The sequence below is a fragment of the Panthera pardus genome, unplaced genomic scaffold (genome assembly GCF_024362965.1).
Source record: "Panthera pardus isolate Hobbes unplaced genomic scaffold, ASM2436296v1 HiC_scaffold_16, whole genome shotgun sequence".
Classification (NCBI taxonomy): Eukaryota; Metazoa; Chordata; class Mammalia; order Carnivora; family Felidae; genus Panthera; species Panthera pardus.
The window spans coordinates 155828672-155853955 of record NW_026526721.1 but is presented as its reverse complement, the minus strand read 5'-3'; the positions used below and the strand labels follow the sequence as shown (position 1 = coordinate 155853955).

General features: G+C 38.2%; 1 protein-coding gene across 50 annotated transcripts in view; it reads left to right on the top strand.

The window, feature by feature from the left end:
• Positions 1-25284, top strand: part of CLASP2 (cytoplasmic linker associated protein 2) — a 180613-nt gene that overhangs the window by 97656 nt on the left and 57673 nt on the right. For 7 of the 50 annotated variants that reach the window (XM_053904085.1, XM_019418555.2, XM_053904090.1 and 4 more), the window contains 11 exons: positions 410-583; positions 6785-6808; positions 8522-8539; positions 10589-10693; positions 10850-10876; positions 14211-14237; positions 16799-16969; positions 17414-17521; positions 21469-21531; positions 22515-22621; positions 24285-24308. In XM_053904085.1, coding sequence (XP_053760060.1) covers positions 410-583; positions 6785-6808; positions 8522-8539; positions 10589-10693; positions 10850-10876; positions 14211-14237; positions 16799-16969; positions 17414-17521; positions 21469-21531; positions 22515-22621; positions 24285-24308 — 848 coding nt within the window. The remainder of the gene's footprint in view (positions 1-409; positions 584-6784; positions 6809-8521; positions 8540-10588; positions 10694-10849; positions 10877-14210; positions 14238-16798; positions 16970-17413; positions 17522-21468; positions 21532-22514; positions 22622-24284; positions 24309-25284) is intronic. The other 43 variants (XM_053904101.1, XM_053904100.1, XM_053904109.1 and 40 more) reach the window with 14 other exon arrangements.

Here is a 25284-nt window from a genome sequence, read left to right as displayed (position 1 = left end):
CCTTGCATGTCTCTGATAGTAAGGAAAACACTGCTGTCTTGCACGTATCTTGTACCGTGCTTCCTGTGCTTTATTTTCATGAATCAGTCATAGACACCCTCTCGTCATCTGCAGAGCAGTTGTGTGAATGTCACCAATATAGAGGTTTTTCCCATTTTACGCAAGAGGAAAGTGAGGCCAAAAAACACTGGGAAGACTGTCCAAGAAGATTTAGGGGTAACAGGATTGAAACGGAAGGACCCCGACCTGAAAATACTGCGAAGTGCTTTCCGGTGTCCATTTGTGCACCACTCCCTCTTTGACCCTTGGTCGTCACGGACTAGCTCGTCTTGTTTTCAAGGCGATGTAACTTCCTTACTGTTCGTGCCGATTTAAATCGTATACGCCGCCTCTGCTCTGTTTCCCGTAGTGTCGGCAGGCAGCAGCAAAGCCAGTTGCCTTCCCGGAAGCCTGCAGCGTTCACGAAGCGACATCGACGTGAATGCTGCTGCCGGTGCCAAGGCTCACCATGCTGCCGGGCAGTCTGCGCGAAGCGGGCGGTTGGGTGCAGGGGCCCTGAATCCGGGTTCCTACGCGTCACTAGGTAAGGCCGCTCTCCGTGGGGTAGCGTCCGTTGTTTTCTCCCTGGTCTCAGCGAAGTCAGGCGACCGCGATATCTTAATCGCCTCTTGTCCATTCTCCCCAGTTAAGGATAGTCTGCATCTTTTAATAGAATTCCGTACTTAGGACATAGTTGGAAGGTACTCAAGCTGCCTTGTTTCGACTTTTCCCTTGTCATCCTCCCGAACATCCACATCAGAGGAACAGTTCTTGACTCCATAATTTGCCTATAGAATTTGCACCCTTCTGTGCTCCTGCCACACCCAACCACTGCCTACTTGAGGAAGTTGGAAAGGGCTTTGGCCTTGTAGCCAGCTTCTGTTCCCTTACCACGAGAAAGCCTTTCGGGGATCTGGGGAAAGTGCAAAGCTTAATTATAATCAGAGCTGAACCATGTATTCCCAGAGCTATTTGGAGTTTGTTTTTTATGCTTATCGACTTCATGTTTTTTAGTTTATTTATTTAATAATCTTTACACGCAGCGTGGGACTCAAACTCACGACCCCAAGACTGAAAGCTGTGTGCTCTTCCAACGGAGCCAGCCAGGTGCCTCTGTGTGTTAATCAACTTTAAAAGTTCGAGGCTGCTGATTCATATTGCTTATCTCTATTTTTGTGCTTCATTTTTTTTTTTTCCTCTTAGGTAGTACTGGTAGAACCCTAGGCAGGCAGATCATTGGAACGCAGTAGGAAGTGCAGAGATAGTAAGATGAATTGTAGTACGTGATAAAGTGTGGCACAGCAACAGTCAGTGAGGAAAGGATACATTACTCGGTAAATAGGGTTTATAAAAATATAAAAATTTATTCCAGGGGCACCTGGGTGGCTCAGTCGGTTAAGTGTCCGACTTTGGCTCAGGTCATGATCTCATGGTTCGTGGGTTCGAGCCCCGCGTTGAGCTCTGTGCTGACAGCTCAGAGCCTGCAGCCTACTTCCGATTCTGTCTCTAGCTCTCTCTGCCCCTCCCCCACTTGTGCTCTGTCTCTCTCTAAAATGAATAAACATTAAAAAAAATTTTTAATCCAGAGGACTAAAAAGTTGGAAAGCAACTTGATGAAACCAAAGTACTTGAGTATTCATCTCTTCTCAGATTGGGGAAGGAATTTCTAAACGTAAAAGCCAAAAGCCAGGAGGGAAAAGTCCCTCTGATTTCAGTCTTAAGTGTAAAAATATAAAACTGAGTGGCTGAAAACTTAAAGGGGATAATTATACCAAGAAATAAAAAAGAATATTCATCATGTTTTTAATAATAGATATTATTAGAGTCAACCTTGATATGTAAACAAAGGACGTATGATTAAATTATGATATGTACTTAAAATACTAGGCAGCCATTAACGAGTAGTATTTTCAACAAAGATCAAATGAATGGTACCTAACAATGTGATAATTTCATCATTTTATATAAAAGTATACATAGATAAATATATGTGGACTGAGATGTTAAATATATATGTTAAATATATATGAGATGTTAAATACATATGGACAGAGATGTTAAAAAAGATGTCAAAAGTGGGTTGTTTAATGCTTTTAATTTTCGTAAAACGTTTCTGTGTTACAAAGTGAAAGGACAGAAATGTTCCCTTGTTAGGAATGCAGTGTGACTTGAGTATATGAAAACGAGTCAACTAAGTACGCTCTATTAATAGAGTAACAGGACAAAACCACAAAAGCCACGGTTGTTTCAGTAGATGCAGAAAAGGCGTTTGACAAAACCCAACACCGTTTTGTGAGAATACTAATCAACAAACTAGGAATGGAAGGGAAATTTGTGAACCTAGTGAAGAACATCTATGAGAAACCCAGGGCTAACATCATCCTTAATGTGACAGATGGGATACTTTCTCAAGACCAGCAGCAAGAAGAGAATATCCCACCCTTGCCCTTCCCAACAACATCACCGTGGAGGTTCTAGCCAGGTCGTTAAGGCAAAAAAAAGACATCAAATGTGTCCAGATTGGAAGAAAAGTAAAACTGTCTGTGTTTGCAGAAAACATGATCTTATGTAGAGAAAATCCTAAGGAATCCACACAAAAACTATTAGAGCTTAAAAATGAGTTCAGCAAGGTTGCAGAATACAAGGTCAATGTACAAAAATCAGTTGTATTTCCGAATGCCAGCAACGAACAGTTTGAAACAATATCGATTATAACAACATTAAAAAGCATAAAATACTTAGCAATTAATATAACAAAAGAAGTGTAAGACTTCTCTAGGAAAAACCACTCCCGTGTTTCTTCTTTACTTTCACACTAATAATGGTGCTGACACCAGACGTGTGGGTTTTCCACACCAAACAGTTCTCCTGCACCAGCTGGGTGTCCTACATTTCAGTCCGTTCTGACACTAACTACAGTAAGCACAAACCTCACAGGTTAAGGGCTCAGTCCCATAAGATCGCCCCTGTCTGCCCCCACCCTGACACTTGAGGCATCACGTGCAAACCCAGCTTGTCACCCAAGCTTCTGACCAAACCAGCCATAAATCAGAGGCTCCCATAACCTCTTCAGGTTCAATTAATTTGCTAGCCTGCGTCACAGACTCGAGGAAGCAGTCTATTTACTAGATTACTGGTTTATTACAAAGGACTTGTAAAGGATGTGAATGGGCAGTCAGATGAACCACATGGGGCAAGGTCCAGAAGGGTCCTTGGCACAAGAGCTTCTGTCCCCATGGAGTCACAGCGTGCCACCTACCTGGTACATTCACCAACCCAGAAGTCTCTGAACCTTGTACTTTGGGGATTTTTAGGGAGGCTTCATCCTATAGGCATGATGAGTCATTAACTCAGTCTTCAGCTTTTCTCCCCTTCCCAGAAGATGAAGAGTAGGGCTAAAAACTCTCAAGCTTCTAATCATGGCTTCATCTTTCTGGCGACTAGCCTCCATTCTGAAGCTCTCCAGGAGCCACCAGGAATCACCTCAGTAGAACAAAAGACACTCCTGTCACCCAGGAAATTATAGGGGTCTTAAGTCAAGGTATCTGTCAGGCACCAGGGTCAAAGACCAAATATTAGAACAAAAGATATCCTTAGTGCTCTTACAATTTAGGAAATTTTAAGGGTCTTAGGTGCTCTGTCTCAGGAACCAGGGGACAGAGAACCAAGGGCAAAATTTATACATATATATATATATATATATATATATATATATATACACACACACACACACACATATATATATATTTATATGTATATATATATATATTTATATGTGTATATATTTATTTATTTTCACACTTGTTCACTGAAAACTATAACCTATAGTAAAAGAAATTAAATAAGATCTAAACTGATGGAAATACACCCAGGTTCTCTAAAGACTTATTATTAATATAGCAAATTCACCTACAGACTCCATGTAATCCCTGTCAAAAGTCCAGGTGCCTTTTTATAGAAATAAGCAGATCCTAAAATCCATATGAAAATGCAAGGGATCAAAACTAGATGAAACAATTTTGAGAACAATCTTGAGAAAGTCGGTGGACTCAACACTTCCCAGTTTCAAAACTTAAAGGCTAAAGTAATCAAGTCTCTGTAGTACTGGCATAAGGATAGACATAGAGACCAGTGTAATGGAGTTGAGGGACCAAAAATAAACCAGTATATTTATGATCAGTTGATTTTTTCACAAGGGTGCCAAGACCATTCAGTGGGGAAAGAATTCTTTTCAACCAGTGGTGCTGAAACAACTGGGTAGCCACTTGCCAAGGAATGAATTTGGATCCTTCCCTCACACCATATCCAGAAAGTTAACCCAAAATGGATCAAAGAGCCAAATTTAAGAGCTAAAACTATAAAACTCTTGGAAGAAAACATACGTGTAAATTTTTGTAACCTTGGATTTAATAATGTTTTCTCACATCCTACACCAAACACACAAACCATCTAAGAAAGGAGAGATAAACTGGGCTTCATCAAAATTTAAAACTTTTGTGCTTCAAAGGGCACCATCAAGAAAGTGAAGGGACAGAACAGAGAATGAGAGAAAACGTTTGCAAATTACGTATCTGATATTAGGGACTTAGATCCCAATTACATGAAGAACTCTTAGAGCTCAGTAACAAAGACAATTACATTTAAAAGTGGGCAAAAGATTTGAATAGACATTTCTCTAAAGACAACATATTAATTGCCAGAAGGTGCATGAGAAGATGCCCACCATAATTAGTCTTTAGGAAAGCACAGATCAGAAGCATAATACGCTATCCCTTCATATCCACGAGGGTGGATGTTACCAAAAAGATGGACAGTACCAAGTGCTGGTGAGCACTTCACACGATGCTGGTAAGAACGCTGCTATGGCAACAGTTTGGGAGTTTCGCACGAAGTGAAACGGTTACCATGTGACCTAACTGTTCCACTCCTTGCTGTATATCTAAGATAATATGAAATATACGTTCTCATAAAAATGTATACATGAGTGTTCATAGTAGCCGTGGAAACCACCCAGATGTCCATCAGCTGGTGAATCGTTAAACAGATGTGTCCATACAGTGGAACGGAATATTAGGCAGCCATATAAGGGAGTACGTTACATAGAGGCACTAATGCAAGCTTCGGGATGGGTGCACCTTGAGAGCCTTATGAAGTCAGACACAGACATTTACTGTTTGATTCCATTTACATGAAATGTCTAGAAGAGCTGAACCCACGGAAATAGAAAATAAGTTCGTAGTTGCCAGGGGCTGAGAGTCATGGGTATAGGGAGTGATTCCTAATGGATGCAGGATTTCCTTTAGGGGTGAGGAAAACTTTATGGAATTTGTGATGAGGGTGGTTAATATACTAAAAATACTGAATTGTATGCTATAAAAAGGTGAATTTTATGGTACAGGAATTATAGCTTACCTTTTTTTAAGTGGGGAGAACACCGGAAAACAAATAGAAAACCTATTTATCTGGAGTTTTCAAAATAAAAATGTGAGATTTAGTGTCTATTATTTTTATTAGCAGGAAAAACATACAATATTTGAAACGTTTTAATGTGAACCAGGAAGGCAGTTTGTAACGTTTTTTTCCTTAAGAAAGTCTGTAATAGTGCTGTGAGATGGATCCAGTTTATTTTGGTTCTTTGAGGTTTGAATCGCACATTTACTTCATTACAGAAGGGAGTGGTGTCCCTCTATCCTCTTTATCTGGCCCAGGTTTATACTCAGTGAGCTACTTGCCTCTGGCTCTTTCCAGGGATAATGGATTCTCCCTTCTTCCTCTCTTTTTCTGTTTCTCTGTTCCTTCCTCTCCCCCTCTTCCTCTCCCTCGCCCTCTCCCGCTTCCCCCCCTCTTCTGCCTCTCTCCTCTTCCCTCCCTCCCTCTCCCCATCCACCAACACCACCAGCGTTCTTATACACATGTGACTGGCATAGTCTCTTTTCTTCTACTTTGAGTCTTCTCATAACTGGACATTTATGGATCAGAGGCAGTGTTCCATTGTTTTTCAGCAAACACTCAGTGAGCACTTTGGTTTTGCCAGGCACCCCACTTGGTACAAGAGGTGCAGAAATGCATGCTTCTGTACTCAGAGTCTCTCAGTCTAGTGGCAGATTGCTAAAGGCTGAGCCGCTAGAAGCTTGTTGTGTTATATGCGTTTAGCATTTAAAGTCCCAGGGAGGCATCACAGCAGACTGGAGGTGTTGAGGAACCACAGTGGTATAATGAGAGCAGGAGAGATCCAGTGGCATCGAGATGTTGTGTTTGCAACTCAGGAGAGAGATCTGTGCTTGAGAGGAGAGTTGGAAGTCACTAGAGATGTTTCTTACTATATTCTTTCAATGTTAAACAGTACGTTCCTTAAAGCAATTGCCACTGGGTTTTTCCTCTCACCTAAGTACTGAATCCTTTGGGAACAGGGATATCACGAGTGTTGGATTTCAAGAAACTCCGAAGACCAAAGCAAGAGGTTTGCCTGATGATGGCAAAGGTCCCAGCTTGGGATATAGGCTTCACTAACTTCTCTCTCGGCCGGTGAAAATTAAATTCATTACCGATTCTTTGTTTTTTTCATCTTTCCCTCATATGGGCACCTCATCTTATTTAAATCTCCTAGTATGTTTTAATTGAAAACATATGTATATGTCTGTGTTATGAATTGTCTTCTTAAAAATAATGTTTCTAGGGATTGTAAAATTATTGTTTTCTAATATGCTAAGTTTTCCTCTGTTCTTTGCTTGCTCTTTCATCAAAGAGGATACTTCTGACAAGATGGATGGTAAGAACTTTCTTTTCTAATTCTACTAAAGATTTTTTGGCCCTTGGATCCTATGTAATATCTTCATTCTCTTAATTTCTGAAAATAGACTGTTTATTTAGCAGCAATTTGATATAAAAATAGCTACGTATTTCTCTGAATTTGGGGTTAGGCATATCCATTTTGGGGTTTCCCAGCCTACTCAAGTACTAGGTTACTGTTTGTTGTAAGTAAAATCAATTATCTTACAATTTTTTGCCTTAGCTCCTAGAACTAGTCTCGATTTCTTAAGTCTTCCTCTGAAATAGAATCAGACTCATAAAAATGGAAAGGAATCCCCTAAGTCATTTGATTGAACTCTTGAGTTTCCTAGCTCTGATAGATTCATATGGTTATCTGTGAAAATAAAACGCAAGTCACAGATGCTTTCTTTTTAAGAGTGAGTTTTAACTAACATTTAACCAGAACTGAACTTTAAGTCTTGCCTTTTTAATTTCAGTATTCAAATGAATATAGTTTATCTGTAGCTGCTCGGTTCAGTGTGGTGTTTTGTATCTGTTTGGTATTTTTTTGTCTGATACTACACAACGTATTATCTGCATTTTCCCTTCGCTTCATCAGATACCATAATGTTGTGTAGGAACTTGAGCTTTTGTTAAGAACTTGTAAGAAGATACTCAATCTGTAAGTCTTAGTAGGAGATCGAGGAAAAATGGAGAACTGTGTGGTTTCCTGTTTATTCCTTCATAAACTCAAATAGATTTAACTTCCATTCCAATGAAATGGAAGATTTATTTAATCTTGGGTTGGATACATGACATGATTGTCTCTGTGCTCCTCTCTATGTTTAAAGTATTTCATAAATTTTAAAAATTACTGAATGAAATGGAAGTCCACCAAAAGATAGTTTCTGTATTTTAAAACCCTTTAGTACCACTTCTCGCACTGAAATTATATGTCCTTAAATTATTCTCATTTTCCAGATTAAAATCTTTTCTTGTTTGGGTCAGAAACATAAACCTGTTTGAAGAATCATCTGTGTCATGTGATGTGTTACTCTCAATGATGTTCAATCGTATTTTTTTTTTAAATCTGTCTCTACAGAGGTATATCTATTACTGCCCTTTAGTAGTAGTGAGTTATGATATTTTTACTTGTTCATTTTTGCTACTTTTCCTTTACATCTTAGGGAATGTATATAAATGTTGAGTAAATAGCTAATGGATTGATAGGTCTCTGTAATGCTTTGATGAAAATAGTGGGTTAATGAGACCTGGGTCATGCATTTGGCTCCCGTGTTTGTCAGTTTTTCTAGTTCTTTTATGGATGGCTTTTAGAAAATGCACAGAAAGTATTCTTGTTTTATAAAAATCTTCATTTCAAAGAAAGCAGTGACAGGACTGCATCTTTCTTGGGTGATTAGCTTCTATAACTTTCTTCACCATTTCAAATTTTGAATGTGAAATGTCACAGGTAAAAGTGTTTGTTGTGGGATTTTGCCATTTTCATTTGTCTAGTTTCAACCTTTATTGTGCTGTGTGTCATTAGGTTACTTCAAATTTTGTTTTCTCTCAAACTGAATGTTTTATAAGTTAATTTAAGGCTATCAGACTAGAAGTTTTTTTTTTTTTTTTCACTCTTTCATTGTAGTCTTGGGTGGGAGGTACGAGTAGATCTTAACATCAGCATTGGCAGAATTTGTTGAAATGTTATTGTTTTATTTCTCTTATTTAGGAGCAACATCTGAAGATGGTAAGAATCATACATTTTGTTAGTAACACGAATACCTCTACATTAATATTTTCATTAGTAGGAATTAAATATCACAAACTAAAATAGGCTAATTTGCAAAACTATATAATTTGACAGCCATGACAACTTCTACATTTTATGTTTGGTTGTGTTAGTTACAGATGTGGATTGTTTTCTTTAGTTCTTCATCTTGAGCTTTGCTTTGTATCTTGGATCATCTCGTGCTGGGAAAACATAGTTGCTTAACATGTTTAATAATATCTGGTGTAAGGTTAATAAATAGTTTCTTTTTTTTTTTGTAGCAGCATCATTAATGTTTTTCTTTAATTTTGTGTGTGTGTTTTTTTAATTTATGCTAATTCATTTATACTTTGGGGGAGCATGCTCCATTGCTTTATCATGAGGGGCTAAGTGCATTTATTTAGTCCGCTTTTAAGTGTGTCTTTGATTTAGAAACAGTGGAAAGTTGCATATATGATTTGAATTGGGGATTACAAAAACTTCGTAGACATACCACTTTATTTTACTAAGCCAGTTTACTTTAAGAAAATAATTATTCATTGCTTTTGAATTTGTAGAAAGGAAAAAAATTCCGTGTTTCAATTTATACTGCCTGAAGGCTGTCCTCTAAACCTCTGATTTTGAAACACCTTTTTTCTCCTGAGTTTTACATGGATGACCCTGTGGTACAAAGCCAAGTATATTTAACATTTTTTTGGTCTCATATTTACTCTGATGTATTTGAAATATTTTCATATTTTAAATTTTAAATTGGAGTACTCTATAAAATGGTTTCTGGCACTTTAGCCTTGTAATTTAGAATGATAGTATCAAAATATTTATTCTCATTTCCTTGTTATGTTGGATAAATTCTCCATTTCAAAAATAATAATTTTGTCTTTCTGTTTTGCTTCTTAGTCGGGAGAACATTGTATCCTACTTTAAACAGACACTGTAAAAGGGTAAAAGGCCTGAACTATGGGCTTATTAAGGGCCTTGAAGAATTAAGAGAATAGGACTCACCAACTAGACTTCTGTTTTATTCCTGGTTTTTAATCACTCTCTTATCTTCTCTCACTCAGTTCTTAATTTTGTAATTTGTCCTTGCTCTTCATTTATTTTTTTCCTAACTAATATGGCCATACCAGGCTAGCTAGTACAGTGATTGCCCTACAAATTGTACCTTTTAACCTCAAAGGATTGTGAGCCCTCTTTATGATTGCATCCAGTATCGGTTCAGATTTGATAGTGGTTGAGACTGCTTACTACTAATATATTTTTTTACTAATGACACTTAGGTACTTTGACAAATGTGATCTCCTTTGGTTCAGGAGCTCTAGAAATAGATGTTTGTGGCTCGGTTTTGTGGAGGGGAATGAGGCAGTGGTAGGGACGGGAGTGCGGCCAGGAGGTGGAGAAGGAAACATACCAAGAAAAGTGCCAGCTCTTATGTGATAGGTATTTCCTCAAGTTGTTTCATAAATGAAATTGGTTGGGGGAAGAGAATATATCCATCTATAGTAATCTGATGTTTAGCACAGGATAAAAAATGAAATACTTGACCTGATATCTCTTCTTGCAAATCTAGAAGTGTATTTTCAGTCAAAAGAACTGTTTGGGTTGTTGGTTCTAAGAGTAGGCTTATATTTAAAACTATAGTCTGTATTTCAGAATAAACTGAGTTTCATAGAAATTGAAATTTTAGAATTGGAACTGCCAGTTAAGGAGCAAGTGGCATGCTGTGGTAAATATCTTAATTATAACTCTACTGGACTAATAATATCAAACTAAGAAAGGAGATCTTTTAGTTTGACTTTATTTTTACCCTTGAAGAAAAGTTAGCTTATGGTGCAGCACATAAAAAGGAGTATATATTTTAAAAATTTAAAGAGAAATATAACCTCTCAGTGATGGTTACATTATGACAGAATTTGATACTTGAAAAGCACACCCAATTAGAAACTTATAGTGAGATTTTTTTTTTCTCCTCATTAGTACGTATTATTATAGAAAAACATCTTTAATTACATACATCAATTTATTCCTCAGGCCGGGTGAGAGCAAAGCTTTCAGCAGCGCCCCTCGCGGGCATGGGAAATGCCAAGACAGATTCTCGAGGAAGAAGTCGAACCAAAATGGTGTCTCAGTCTCAGCGTACGTATTGCCTATGCGTCCTCCCGGATGTGTGATACTTGAGGAGAAGCGTGTTGCTTGCGTATGACTGACTGTCCTAGGCGCTTGAGCAGTGGGTAAAGACAAAGCTGACTTCCAGACACAAGCCGCATACTGAGTTCTCGTTCTGTACTTTAGGTTCGTCATCACCTGACAAAAATGAAGGTATTTTTTTTTTCAATGTTTTGGATCAGTTGTTGTGCATGTTCTGGAATTTTTTTGAGTGGGTGTCGTCTTGTCTTTGGTGTGTTCCTAGGGCTGCATCATTGGTATCTGCCACTTAGAAAGAAAATACTTCATCTGCTGTACAAACTTTTGCATGGAGATATTTTAAATAGCACAGAACTCTTAGCCTTAAGGTTTTCACGGTCTACTCAAACTTGCAAATGTAGAAAATTGTGCTTTTTAGAGGCAAAATAATCGCCATGTGTTAGCATCTAATCTGGTTGCATCTAGCTAATGCTATTCGAGGACAGATAAGCGTGTCTTCAAACTCTGTCCAAAATCCTTCAGAATACAGTTAGCATCTGGGACAGGTATATACTGATTTATAGCGAGGAAACATAAATTGAAATGTCCAGTTCTATTATGCTCCTTGTTAAATTTAAGATTTATATTTACTATTTCGTTGGAAGCGGAGTTCCTCATAAGTACAATTATTAAAAAGCACAATTTTGAGGTCTAGGTAAAATGAATGATTCATTTCTACATGTTCCTGAACACATTTATGGCATTATTAATTTAAAAGAGTTTCTTCCTATTCTTTCTTTATCAAGAGATTTTCATTAGCCCTTGACTCTAAAAACAGAGATTTTTTTTCTAGGGAAATAATTTGGGGGTTATTCTACATACTTGGCCATTTCAAAAAGAAATGTCTTTATCTTTCACGGTGGTTTAGGCAATTTATGAAGATACAGATGCTCTGTCTGCTTTCTTATTTGATTCCCGAATCCTGGAATCCAGGAAAAGAGCTAGGCTTGGAGGGAGCCAGGCAGTGATGACTCAGGTCCTGCCAGCGGGTTCTCCTTTCCTCCTCTTTCCGAAGTCAAAAAATCCAGGCAGAAAAATGATGGAACGTTCAACAAGAGTCCTAAAGATAAGGAAATGCTTGGTAAAATTGGTTTGCAATTTGAGGATTATTTATAAATAGGAAAAATGGCAAATGTCCTCTGGGTAAAGGCTCTTCTCCCAACCAAATTAGGAATAAATCATCCACAATCTTCCCTGATATTCCGTATTTTTATTTTTATTTTTTTCTGGATTTTAAGAGTAACTTTTTTTTTTTTTTTAAGTTTTTGTTTGTTTGTTTTGAGAGACAGAAACAGCACTAGTCGGGGAGGGGCAGAGAGAAAGGGAAAGGGAAAATCCCAAGCAGGCTCCAAGTTGCCAGCACAGAGCCCGATGGCAGGGCTTGAACGCACCAAGTCGTGAGATCATGAGTCGGATGCTTAACAGACTGAGCCAGCCAGGAGCCCTGAGTGATCTCTTAAGTAACTCAGTCTTTAGCAGTTGCAGCATAGCAGCTCAGAGCCTTTCTCCTCCAAGTGCAGTACCAGCATCACCTGGGAGCTCGTTAGAGATGCACAGTTTCATGCCACCACACATCTCCTGAATTCAGGCGCTTTTTAACACGATCGCCAAGTGAGCGTGTTATAGTAAAGTCTGAGAAGTGTCCAATTCAGATCATGGATTCTGGGGCCATACTGCCCACATTTGAATCATGGCTCTTCCGGTTCATTTAAAGTTGCTGTGTTTCTGGATTTTTACCTATATATATATTTTTTTAACGTTTATTTATTTTTGAGACCGAGAGAGACAGAGCATGAACGGGGGAGGGTCAGAGAGAGAGGGAGACACAGAATCTGAAACAGGCTCCAGGCTCTGTCAGCACAGAGCCCGACGCGGGGCTCGAACCCACGAACCGCGAGATCATGACCTGAGCCGAAGTCGGACGCTTAACCGACTGAGCCACCCAGGCGCCCCTGTATTTTCACCTATAAAATGAAGAAGATAATCTCAGAGGATTGCAGTAATTCAGTGCTGTAGTACATTTAATATCTTGAAGACCGTACCTGGGCCCAGAATAAGCATTATATATTTCAGCTGATAAAATTGTCCTCCTTGCCACTCTTAACCATATTAACTATAACTGAAATCTAAACTCCTGTTGTGTACTTTTGTACCTTTTATTTTTATGACCTTCAGGAAACAAATAAATAATGATAGTTGGGAAATTTAAAGCATAAAGAAGAATAAAGATAGCAAACCAAAACTGTCTATATCTAGGATCTTAAGGATAAAATTTAATTTGATGTGAGCTGTTTTACTTAGTTCTTTTCTAAAGGAATAGCAAGATGGAGCTTGTGGCAAAGGTTCAAAGGGCTTTGTGTATGGTTTTCTAATATATTAAGGACCTCCCTTTTAGGTATTTTGTAATTACTGATCACTTCAGGAGGATATAGAATAACTATTTTACATTTGGTTTTTCACTTTGAAACCCAATCTACAATACTTAGAATCCTTTACGGAAGTATGAGAACATAATGACAGGCTTTTTAGACCTGGTAGGATTTTAAGATCAGAAGACTTGCTCCCTATAAAATCACTCAGGTTTTAAATCACATTGGAGACGTTTTTGTTGGCTTGCTTCCTTATTTATTCGAGTGACTGTATATTCCATTCTAGATCCTTTTGCAAAAAGAAATTGTGGCCCCGTATGATTTGACGCAAGTTTCTTTACAACATACTTGCACAGAAATATCGCTGTGACCTCCGTCTTCACTTTGTTGTGAAGTAATTCATTAGAGTTTGCGTGGTCTTTGCATGGTTGTAGATTAGCATTTAGGGAAAAAATCATGGGTCAAAGCAGGTGTGTTCTGATGACTGATCAAAATAAATAAAAGCAGACCCATTGGAGAGATTTCCAGGTTTCTAGTTACACGTAAGGATGGTGTCTTGTGTCCTTGTCGGTAGTGACTGGTTGTGTACAAACGGCTGTGCAGCCTGTCGGAACCTTGGTCTCCTCACCCCAAGCCCCTGCCGTTTGTTTTTGGGGTTTTTTCCTGTGCATCTGAAGGAAAAAAAATGTAGCTTTTTCATGTATGCTTTCTTCAGCTCTAAGATGTTGTAGTTCTTCTTTACCTGTAGTTTCAAATTAAATGTTTAAATAATTAAAAGTTAAACATTTAATTATTGAGATTATAGGCCGTTAGTAGAAGGAAAGCTGAAGAATTTACATTTATTTTTGCACTTCATTTCATCTGCTCTGTACATGAGTGTCTGATTTCAGCTGTAAAAGCTACTCAATGTACTGCTTTTGTTACAGACGTCTATGGTTTAGGGAGTTTTCTTTTGAAGTTTGCTTTTTTTGCTTCAGGGCTTTTTTATTTTATAAGAACTGACTAAAGCTTTATTTTCATCTGCCATTCATTTTAAATCTGCTCCTTCCCTCCTCATGGATTATAATCCTTACCCTAATTCTGCCTTTACACTTGTTCAGGATCACAATCTGCTAATACCATTGGTGGTAAGAATCTATAGACTTTTTGTGTGCATCTGTTGTTTGATCACCTGTTTTCATTATCGAGATTGGGTTCTATTCAGCAGAAATTCTCAACATCATATTCCATCGTGGTGCGACCACACTGGGGCAAAAATTGCCAGTTATCTTTGGCCTGTCTTTATCGCTAAAACCTTGAGTTGTTGAAAATATCCAAGTGGATCCCGCAGGTTTTGACACTCAAAAGCAAAGGAGCTTTAGTAATGCCTTGCAAATACCTTGTAAAAAGTTCTAAAATGGTAGTTTGAAAATTTTAGGTAGCGTGAGAAGAATTCGATACCCACTGTCAGGTTTTGCAAATTAGAGTATTTTCCAGTAGCATGCCGCTCCCAGGTAACACCATGCCCTTTTTCATCAACTCAATGGTTTTGTTAGAAGAAGCAATTAGCCTTGGTAGTTCTTGGCTGGGAAATGAGCCTTGGTGTTATCTCCTAAGTATAAATAACTCCAAAACGAGTCCTAGGCATTGGAATTATCACACTGTTGGTTGAGGTTTGGATTTAGTGGAGAAGAGAGGCTAATGATGAAAGCAAAATAAACATTGCTGATTTTATTTTCTAGGAGAGGGTATAAATGAATTTAAATAGAGGGTGAGCTTGCATGATTTTGATAAATGCAGTTAATCCAGAACCGGTGGAGTGATTACTGTACTTGAGTCCTGCGTGTTTCCTCTCTGCTGAATAGACCCACACATTTCAAGAGATTCTCCGGTCTCCTACCAACACCTTCACCCCTTAAAATTTATATCAGTTTTAACAGAATATCATATTGTATGTGTTCATTCAGCTCATTATTTATACTTTTTATATCGTTGCAAGTGTTCCCATAAAATATTCCATTGGCTTATCTTGCATTGTGAGTTTGTGGCATGTTGGGTGTTTGGATGTTTTGGTGTGTATGTTTAGTTTAGATACTGCATGGAGAAAATAGGTGCCTTGTGGGTATCCTTAAGGTTATAACTGAAAAAAACCTACTTTGAAGATTCTTCACCTGAAACACCAAGAGATAATTCAGACGAGCCATCGTTTTAAAGTAGAGTTGAATAATTTCCCTGTAATAACTTAGAATTACTTCTATTCAAATAAATTGTTAATTTCATTGGAAACACTGCTTTTATACAGTATTGCTATAACCAATGGAAGATGATTTAAAATTTGTGTGCTGATAAAGTTTGTGAATTAAGCATGAATTTAAATCGTATCCAGCAAGACCATGCCAAGAAAGCTACAGTGAAGGTCACAGATCGGCAGCCCGTGGACAATATCCAGCCTGCCTCCATTCATGTATTACTTGGTCTACACACCATGATAAAAATGAGGAACTTTCAGAGTTTTCATTTTTTTTACAAAACCCTAAAACCTGGCTAGTCTTGCCTCAAGCCACAGCTGGCTGGAGCTGAAAAGTCACCGCTCCCTGCCTCACACTCAGTGCTCCTCCCTCATAAACATCTCCTGCTTGACCACATTGGCACTTGAGTCTTTGGGTTTTCCTCTGTGGAAATGAAATAAGATTATCAAGGTGAGCAGTGACCGCCCTGTTGGTGAAGAGAAGCGATGCCCAACAAAGGGGAAAAGTTGCTTTCATTTATTTAAGTACAAGTTCACCTTTTTTATAACGCTGCCATTCAGAATGTAGAGTTAAATTACATCTTGGAGTTGACCTAGTTTGTTTTCCCGTTCAGTGCAGACGTAAAATGTTTTGATTGACAAGCAGCCCATCTCTTAATCCTTGCCCCAGTCTCTGAGATTTTGTCCGGCTCCCTCTCTCTTTTCCCCGGCCCACGTATCCTCTGCCTTCCAAGACTGAGAATCACTAGTTGGGAAAGGGTCGGACTTCTCTGACATTTGCTGTTAGTTCTCTTTTACTCTCAGTACTTCTGCATCTCCATCCTGGATGTGGCCACCCAAGATCCCTTTGCGGTTTGAAGGCAAAAAGCAAGTTTCTTTTTCAGCCGGCCCAATTTTGTAAACCTTTAAAATTTAATTTTGTGAAAATTAAAAGTATACATAGTAACAAAATAATTTTGTCATACCCATTCAGAAGCATCTCAGGAAGGCCAGCTGTTTCACAGGAAGCAAATGTTTATTATATCCTTAACAAAAAAATAGAAATAACGTAATGACTAATTTCGTTCCTTATAAATATATAGTTTTAATATATAGCCTCAGCCACATGAAATGTATTGTCAGATAAGTTATTTTTTTTTTTTTTGGAAATCCTTTATACTATTTGTGTTCCGAAACAAACATACTATTGTTAGTGTTGCCCTTATTAAAAACATAACATCTTATACCCCCCAAAACTGAAAATATATTTTATATGATTCACTCTTCAGTCCTAGTATATACAGCATACCTTTTTTTCCAGGTTATGATTCTATGCACATGTCTTCCTCAGTCCATTTCCTTTGAACTTAGAACTTGCCATACTATCCCAGTCTCCTCAGGTGTATTTCTTGAATTTTTATCCTTTCAACAAGTTCTCTTAGAATTCACGTCGTAACACTTGCACGTGTGTTTGGTGTTCAGCTGGCAGCCGGTCCGGGTCTCCGGGAAGAGTTCTGAGCACAACAGCCCTCTCCACTGTGAGCTCTGGTGTTCAGAGAGTCTTGGTCAATTCCGCCTCGGCGCCAAAGAGAAGCAAGATCCCACGGAGCCAGGGGTGTAGCAGAGAGGCTAGTCCGTCTAGGCTGTCCGTGGGTAAGGTCTTCTTTGTGAGACTTGGGACCTCTTCGTTTGTATTCCAGGCTTGGGTAACAGTGAAGACTTCAGCTGGGTGCTTAGAAGCTAGAAGAAAACAACTGAGAGTTCAGGGAGAATTTAAATACAGGTTGTAAATTGAATTAGGTATTTTACCCTGAAAGTATAATTTTAAAGTCTATTTTAAAGCTTTTTATTTGCAGCCTACTTATGTTTGCAAAATACTATTTTACCCTTCTAATCTCATACAAACTGGAGGACTGTATTCAAATTTACCTGTATCGTATTCCTGGTAATACCTTACCAAGAGTAGTTTCTTCTCAGCCTTAGTACAACTTAACCTATTAATCAGTTTTTGAGAAAGAAAACTAAAATTAACATATCAAAAATGCAAATTCTGTCTTTTGTTTCCTCCCTTTCTCTGCGGCTGTTTCTTTGTACCAGCCCGAAGCAGTCGTATTCCTCGACCAAGTGTGAGTCAAGGGTGCAGCCGGGAAGCCAGTCGGGAGAGCAGCCGGGACACAAGTCCTGTTCGTTCTTTTCAGCCCCTCGGTAGGTACCTGCGCAGGTGTCGGGTGTGTTTCTTTGCCCTGTTATCGCCATCAGATAACTTCCGTGTACTTAGGGCTTAGCTTTCTTCGACTGTGTCTTTCTTTGCCTCTCTTTTCTGCCCTGACAGAAGAAAGAGTCGTAAGGAAATTATAGGTTTGGCAGTTCCTTTGACATTTACTTGTTGAAATGAGTAGGCTAGACCTTGTATAAACAGATTGTCTTCATAATCAAGTAAATAGCACATAGATTTGGACTACAGGATGTGGAGTTCAAGATTTATCTTAAGAAATAAACCTATAAAGTTTAAAGATAATAGCTAAATATTTACTCTCATGTGAAGTATGGACCATTTCATTTGATAAGATAAATGCTATTGGTTTTTTCAGCAGAAATACTAACATTTCACCTTAGATATTTACCAGAAAGAGTGCTGCAAAATACCATATGAACTACTTACTAAAATGGTTAGTATATAAAATAGTAATTATACAGGTTAATAGTTGTTCCGCATATATTAGCTTGTGTTGTGTCACTGCTGTAAAACCTCTGTGTTCCTGATTATAGAGATTATACTATGTCCTTCCCTATAATAGTATATTTACCTCAGCTATAAAAATAGTAAATGATTTTTTAAACTTACAATTTTTGAGAATAATCAGAGAGGCAGAATTTTTTACATTGAAATGTTTTAGAATTTCTGCATGATCTTTCAGCTTTTTAACTAGTACTTTGTTTATATATACATACCTAAAGCCCTTTCAGATTTTTTTCTTTTAATTCCACAAAACAGAGATTACTGTAATACTTAGAGATTTGCTCTTCAGATTTTGTGACTTTTAAGTACAACATAGTTCTGCACATGGTGCAGTTCTGCCAAGTGGAATTATTATTTCCTTCAATAGACATGTTAGTGTAGAACATCCAGAGGTTAAATTCTTGTTCTCTGGGCCATTTGGTTCAAATAAGTCACTGGACTGTCGTGTACCGACCTAGAAAACCCTGTTGCGCTGGGGACACAGATAGGGACATCCTCGGCCTTTGATGTGTGCATTCTAGTTCCGGGTGAAGAGTTCCCTTCCAGTGCTTTGCCAGGGATGTTTTTAACTCATATGCAAGAGTCATATACAGTATTTTTAGTTCATATGCAGACTATGTATGTGCATATGCACACGTGCCTGCATATAGATGTACATGGTATATGTTCGTGTGTATATGTTTAAAAATGAAATAAATGCTACGTTTGTATAAAGTAAGCATGCCATCTTGAAGAGTTGAAGAAAGTGAGTGGGCGTGTGATGGTTTAAGAGCCTGTGCTCTAGGGTCAGACGGCCTGGGCTCTGTAACTTCTGTACCTGAGTTTCCCCATCTGTAGAAGTAGGACATGAATAGCATGCACTTGTTAGGATTGTTTTGAAGAAGCTATAAACGAGAGAACATAGACAACAGTGCTTGGCACACAGTAAGCACTTGGTCATCTGACCAAGCTCTGACTGCTTGCCTCGAAGTAGTTTCCTTGTACTTCTGTGGCAGAGATCTTAGATGTTTTTAATGGGGTAACACCTGTATTTGCATAATGCCGTACTGCAGAATTATTAGAAAGCATGAGATATCAAGAAGAAAACAAAATCTGTTTCTGTACCTTTTAAACCTGTGCAGTAGTCAGACATGAGAGGAAATTTATAACCAACCATGAATCACTTAAAAAATAAGCCTTGCTACTAGGTCTTTTTAAAGAGAAATGGTAGCTAGCCATTAATTTTCTAGATTCATCTCAAAGCCTCCATTTGACAACTTAAATCACTTAAATTTCTATTATTAAAGGAAGCTGTTTTCCTGATTCTAATGAAACATTCTATTTGGGTTAAAGAAGATTAGGTCTTTTAACCCTGTAGTTTTAGGAGAATTGATGTTTGTAGCCCTTTTATTTATATCTGGATGCTGCTTCGTAAAGGTAGCAGATCCGCCCTCTTATAAGACGGGTGAGGAGTAGCCGCCTCGGAGATCAGGTTACCCTTCCCATCCCCGGTGTCTGTGGCGTCTGCCTGCATTCTGCCGTCCTTACTGGCTTTACCCGGTGAATCTCTTTTTTCACCTCCGACTTGAATGTTGCCATTCAGCAAGTGAGCCCCGTAGTTTGCTATGCATTCAGCTGGGGCACAGAACCGGTGTAAGGGCTCTAAAGCATCAGAAATAAATCAGAGCTGAGCAAAGCTGAACTTCTCTGGAACTTGTACCCTAGTTGCCATTTACTTCTGGAGCCAAGTTTCAAAAAATAGGCTTATGTTCCTACAAGAATGTGAGTGGTGCCACTCACCTCTTACCTTCAGCCACTATTGATACCATAAAATTTTTCACAAATTTTCATCCATTGGGCATGTTCATATTGACTCAACGGTCACCATTTTAAAAATTATTTCAGGTAGAATTAAAACTATGTATTATGTTTTATTAACAACAGCAGTCACCTCTTAGAGTCTGATTAAACATTTTGAACAGCATTCTGTTTAATCCTTTGTCTCAATCCTTTTGATCATTTTTGTGTTCATTAAGGTCCAGTGGCAAAGAAAAGAGTGATTCATGTAATAAAGTGTTTTGGGGGCACCTGGGTGGCTCAGTTGGTTAAGCATCCGACTCTTGATTTCGGTTCAGGTCATGATCTCACAGTTTGTCAGTTTAGTCCCCACGTTGGGGACTAATCCCACTGCTTGGGATTCTCCCTCTCTCCCTTTCTCTCTGCCCCTTCCCTGCTCACTTTCTCTCTCTCAAAATAGTAAATAAACTTTTTGTAAAAAAGTATTTTAACTGCTCTAATTAATATATCTGAAGAGGGGCACCTGGGTGGCTCAGTTGGTTAAGCGTCCGACTTCGGCTCAGGTCATGATCTCTCAGTTCAAGGGTTCAAGCCCCGCATCGGGCTCTGTGCTGACAGCTCAGAGCCTAGAGCCTAGAGCCTAGAGCCTGGAGCCTGCTTCGGATTCTCTGTCTCCCACTCTCTGCCCCTCCCCCACTCACACTCTGTCTCTCTTTCTCAAAAATAAATAAACATTAAAAATTTTTTTTAATAAAATATATATATATCTGAAGAAGAGTAACTTTCTAACTATGAGTAATCTATTTCATTAAATATTAAAATGAATCTTTAATATTTATGTAGGAAGAAGATGGACTTTATGGTGTTGTGAAAATCGGGGTTTTAATGTATGCAACTTAAAATATGCTAAAATTAGACGTAGAGAAACATGACATAAATATAGGGAGACCTTTTGTAGGTCTTTTGATTGTATTATTGATATCCTTTTTTTACGTTCACATGTCTTTGATATTTAAATCTTTTACCGAATGCAGAACTTGTATTCTGTGAACCATTATGGAAAATGTTTGATTAACGTAAGTGAGGTATGTTATCTTTTGAACGATGTGACGACGGCACATGTACCATTCGAGAGCAAAGGCCTTGAAAGAGTACAGATACCGAGGTGTATCACTTACTCGTAGTGTGGCTTTGGTCACGTTAATTAGCGTCCCTGTCTGCTTCAATTTGCCCATCTATGACATGGAACAGTAATACCTGCCTCATTGGGTTCGGGACTAAAGGATTTAGGTGTATTATTGGTTACTAGTTACCATGGTGGTTTTTTTTTTTTTTAAACTACGGTGTTCATTTTTTTGTCTCATGCTTGTACTTTCGACATTTCCTTCCATTTGAATACTTGCTTTTTTTTTTGTCTCCTGTGGGCTTGTGTCTGTCCCCTTAGGTGTAAGATCTTCTGTGTGTCGAGGATAATGTTACGGTCCTGATGTTCAGTTGCCTTGCTTGGCAGTATTCTGATCCTTACCTATTACTAGTAATACCAGTGTTGACTAAGTCTCCTTGCCTGACTATAGTGCTGCCACTATTCCTTGTTTCTGTGGTAATAGATGAGGTTTGTATGGTCCTGTTATTCCAGCCTCCAGACACCATTCCAGATCTACTGGTGCCCTCTACGCCCCCGATGTGTATGGGGCCTCAGGTGAAGGATGAGTACATTTTCACTATCATCTGTGCATTCATCTCAGATTTTTGTCCTTTTCAGTTTCCATTGAATGGTACATTCGTGTTTTTAAATCACTTTGTTTTTGTTTAAGTTTGATTTGTCAGATAATAAATCATCTGTGTATTTTTTTTTCATTTTCCCCCAAGTAACTTTTCCCCCTCCCACAACCTTATTTGAGCATTTTTCTCACTGACAGATAGCCTTTTTGTGTGTATGTAATCTAAGTTACGTCATTTTTAAATATGGAATTGTTTTCTGTTCTCAATTATGTACTTCATCTTTGTACATGTTTTGGAAAAAAAAAAAACCAAAATGGTGGATGAAGTGTTTTAATTGTAAATGATGGTGTAGAAAGTAGTTGAGGGGGAGAATCCATCTCTGGTTTGTCTTTACATACCTCAGAGTGTTGGGCACACACTAGGTGCTTAACAGATGTCGAATGGCATATCTTAGTTGTAGAATGAAACCCTCTCCTGACGGAGAAGAGACAACAATTGGCGGGTTTTCCCTGTAGACTGGTGTAGCTTCACTGAGTTCCCTCATCTTCATTGGTTTGAGGTTTGACGTGTGTTCTAGACTCCTCCATGGCTCACCTGCATGGCTGAGATTTGCCTGGCTGATAGAGCTGGATTCATTGCCAGGGCTGTAGATTCACAAGCCCTTAGTTAGCCACCCATGCTTTCTTCTATTTTCTGGTCATAAATGTATCATAGCTACTGTTCTTTAAATTTATTTTCCATACACTGTCAGTAATTTAATTGCCTTTACCATTTTATTTGACCAAAGACCAAATGTACCCAGAAAATACAGAATTGCTTTTAAAATGCTTTGCCCCATTGGTTTTTTTTTTTGTTGTTTTTTTTTCCCCTCCCCTCCCCTTAAGGATCTTGAAGTTTCCAATGTGACGCTGTTACATTTATGACTCTCTCAAAGCTCTTTTCCTCCTTCTGATGAATTAGGTCCAGGGTATGGGATGAGCCAATCGAGCCGACTGTCGTCTTCTGTCAGTGCCATGCGAGTCCTGAACACAGGCTCTGACGTGGAGGAGGCCGTAGCAGATGCCTTGGTACTCTTCTCCATTTCCTTTTCATTAGAGATATTCCAATTACGAAACTCACGTGTGGGTAAGCCGGTCTCCCGGTGTGGGGAAGGTCACGGGGAAAAGCTAGTGGATTCAATCTAGGAAGATCAAACGTGGGCCATGGAAAAAGCAGAGTTGTGTCATCAGTTCTTGGTCCCTGTTACTCGGTCAGAATTTGAAGCGAGGGCCAGAAGTAGTTGATGGGGTGTCAGGAATGTAATGTGAATATTGATGTTGTTAACATGAGGATGTGTTTGGGGCACTGTCGTCCACGAAGAGTAAGGGCAGATTTAGTACATAAATGGGTGCACTGCAGGCATACGTGTCAAGGCTTGCTTCACGTTTGGAGTATTTAGGCATTGTTTTAGTTCGGGGTAGGATTTTATTTAGTCTTACTTGCTTGTATTTTTCTGAGCTGAGAGAAGCACGACTTCAAGACAAATTATAATTAAGATACCCTCCTGGTTTGTTATGCCTGACACGTTAAGGAGTGAGATTTAAAAACATCATCTACAGATCCATGATAGTTTGTCAGAAGAGTGCTGTCCATATATCACCGTTGTTTTTCTCACTTAAAATTATGAAGGGAGTATCATTTGAAACAGTGAATACAGTTGGTTTCTGCCAATCTCCCACATCAATTCGGTCTGCACTTCCTCTTTCAAATTATATTAATCCCATCTATATTTAAGAAGCATTTACTCAGTTACTTATCATAACTTATAAAAGTCCTCATCTTTGCTCTGAAACAAAAAAAAAAAATACGTCGTGCCTTTTAAAACTGTGTATCACATCTTAACCAGTGTTGCTATAATACAATTTATGCCACGTGTATTTGGAAAAAACTTTTAAAAAATATCTGCTGATCATAGCTGTAGTACAGGAAATGTAATCACATGTGTAGTTCTGCGCTAACAGTCTTTAAGTGCGGAATTTTCCCCTTTACCTCCGTTATTTAATTTTTTATAAATAATACAACTAGGTAGGAACTTTGTTCTCTTGGGCATGGGATATATTGATCACATCTTGTTCTGACGATCAGTCAAGTGCTTTAAATTTACTATTCCTAATCAACGTATTCCTTAAATCATGTTTTCTAGTTTCTTTTTAGATGGAAGTTGTACCAGTTAAACTGTGCTCACATAAGTTTTATGAATTGAATGGGTTATTTTTGAACTATTACTTCTAATACTAAGGTGTGTTTGGATTATATAAGGGGTATTTAGCCACCAGGGCTAAAAGCTAAATCCCAATAATCTCCTTCGGTCTACTTCCATTATTTGCATAGTTTAGATATTCCAGTTGTAACTATCAATTTCTAGAAAAAAAACTTGATTAAGCCTAATTTGGACCTGGGGAAAATCATAGAAACAAAGTTAACTTTGGAAACGACAAAAGGATCCAATTAGAAAGAAAATGTTAGTTTCTTTAGGAAACTGGTTATGGGAATATTCTCGTAGCTTAGGACTAAAGGATATTGCCAAGGTTGAAGATCTACTCTGCTACTAAGCAGTTTTTATGTATCTGTATACAAACAAAACTTACTGTTTCTGATTATGGGCATTGTTTATGCCTGCTTCATTGTGCTGTTTAGCAAAATGTTCTTCATTATTTTCAATTTTTCTCTTTAAAAATTTACTGCGCTCAGCTCTTAGGAGACATACGGACTAAGGTATAGACATTGCTGTTTTCTGACATCTTATGATACCATAACTTTTTTCCTTTGCTTCATCAGTTTAACAGATGATAGTCTTCTATAAAATAAATATTCAAGTGGAAGTAATAAGATCCTTTAATACACCCACTTTTCTGTATATATGCTTATTACTAGGGAGATACTGCTTGGATAGAATGTCCTGTGGGGGTTCTTGTCCTTTAAGCTTGACTGCTCCGTACAGATGAGGCGATACCATTGACACTTCTGTCTGTGACAAGACTGATCCTGGAGCCCGGCACAGGACATGGCACATTATCACATTCTAAATTAACTTGGTGTCTCTAAATGAGTAAGAGGCATTTAGTGATGGAAATGTCTTTATAAAACTGTTTTGAATTAAATTCAAGTTTGTTTTTTTAAGATTTTAGACTTTGGAGAATTTACAGCCATCTGGAACTGTTTTAAATTCTTGTGCTTATTAACATGTTTCTAGAAATGTCTTCACTGTTCATTAGCCTAAATTCAAATACCAGATTATATAAAGATGTATCTCCAATTCTTCCAAGGAAATCTCAAATAAACTATTTGCTCATTTCATTTTTAGTATGCAAGGCATAATTAGCAATTACATATATTAAACGGTAAGCTTCAGGTGTAAAGAAATCGAATCTAAGTGGACTTTCTTGCATTTATTGAAATAGACAGTATAGACACGTTGGGGAAAACATGGAGGGCCCTCAAGGAGCTTGCCTCCTAAAAATAATAGTAAGCAAAATAGGTTCTCATCATTCTCATGATGTCTGTATTTTACTTCTCTAGGAGACTTGAGGGTTGGGTACAAGGGAAGAAAGAGTGACAAGAGAAGCAGTAGCTGAAGTAAAAGGGAGACTAGAGAAAAGAGAAGATACACAGGCAAAAGTAGAAGTTCATATAAGAAAACGTGTTTTTCTGACCCATTCTCATCCTTTAAAAAAGTAATATTCAAAAAAAA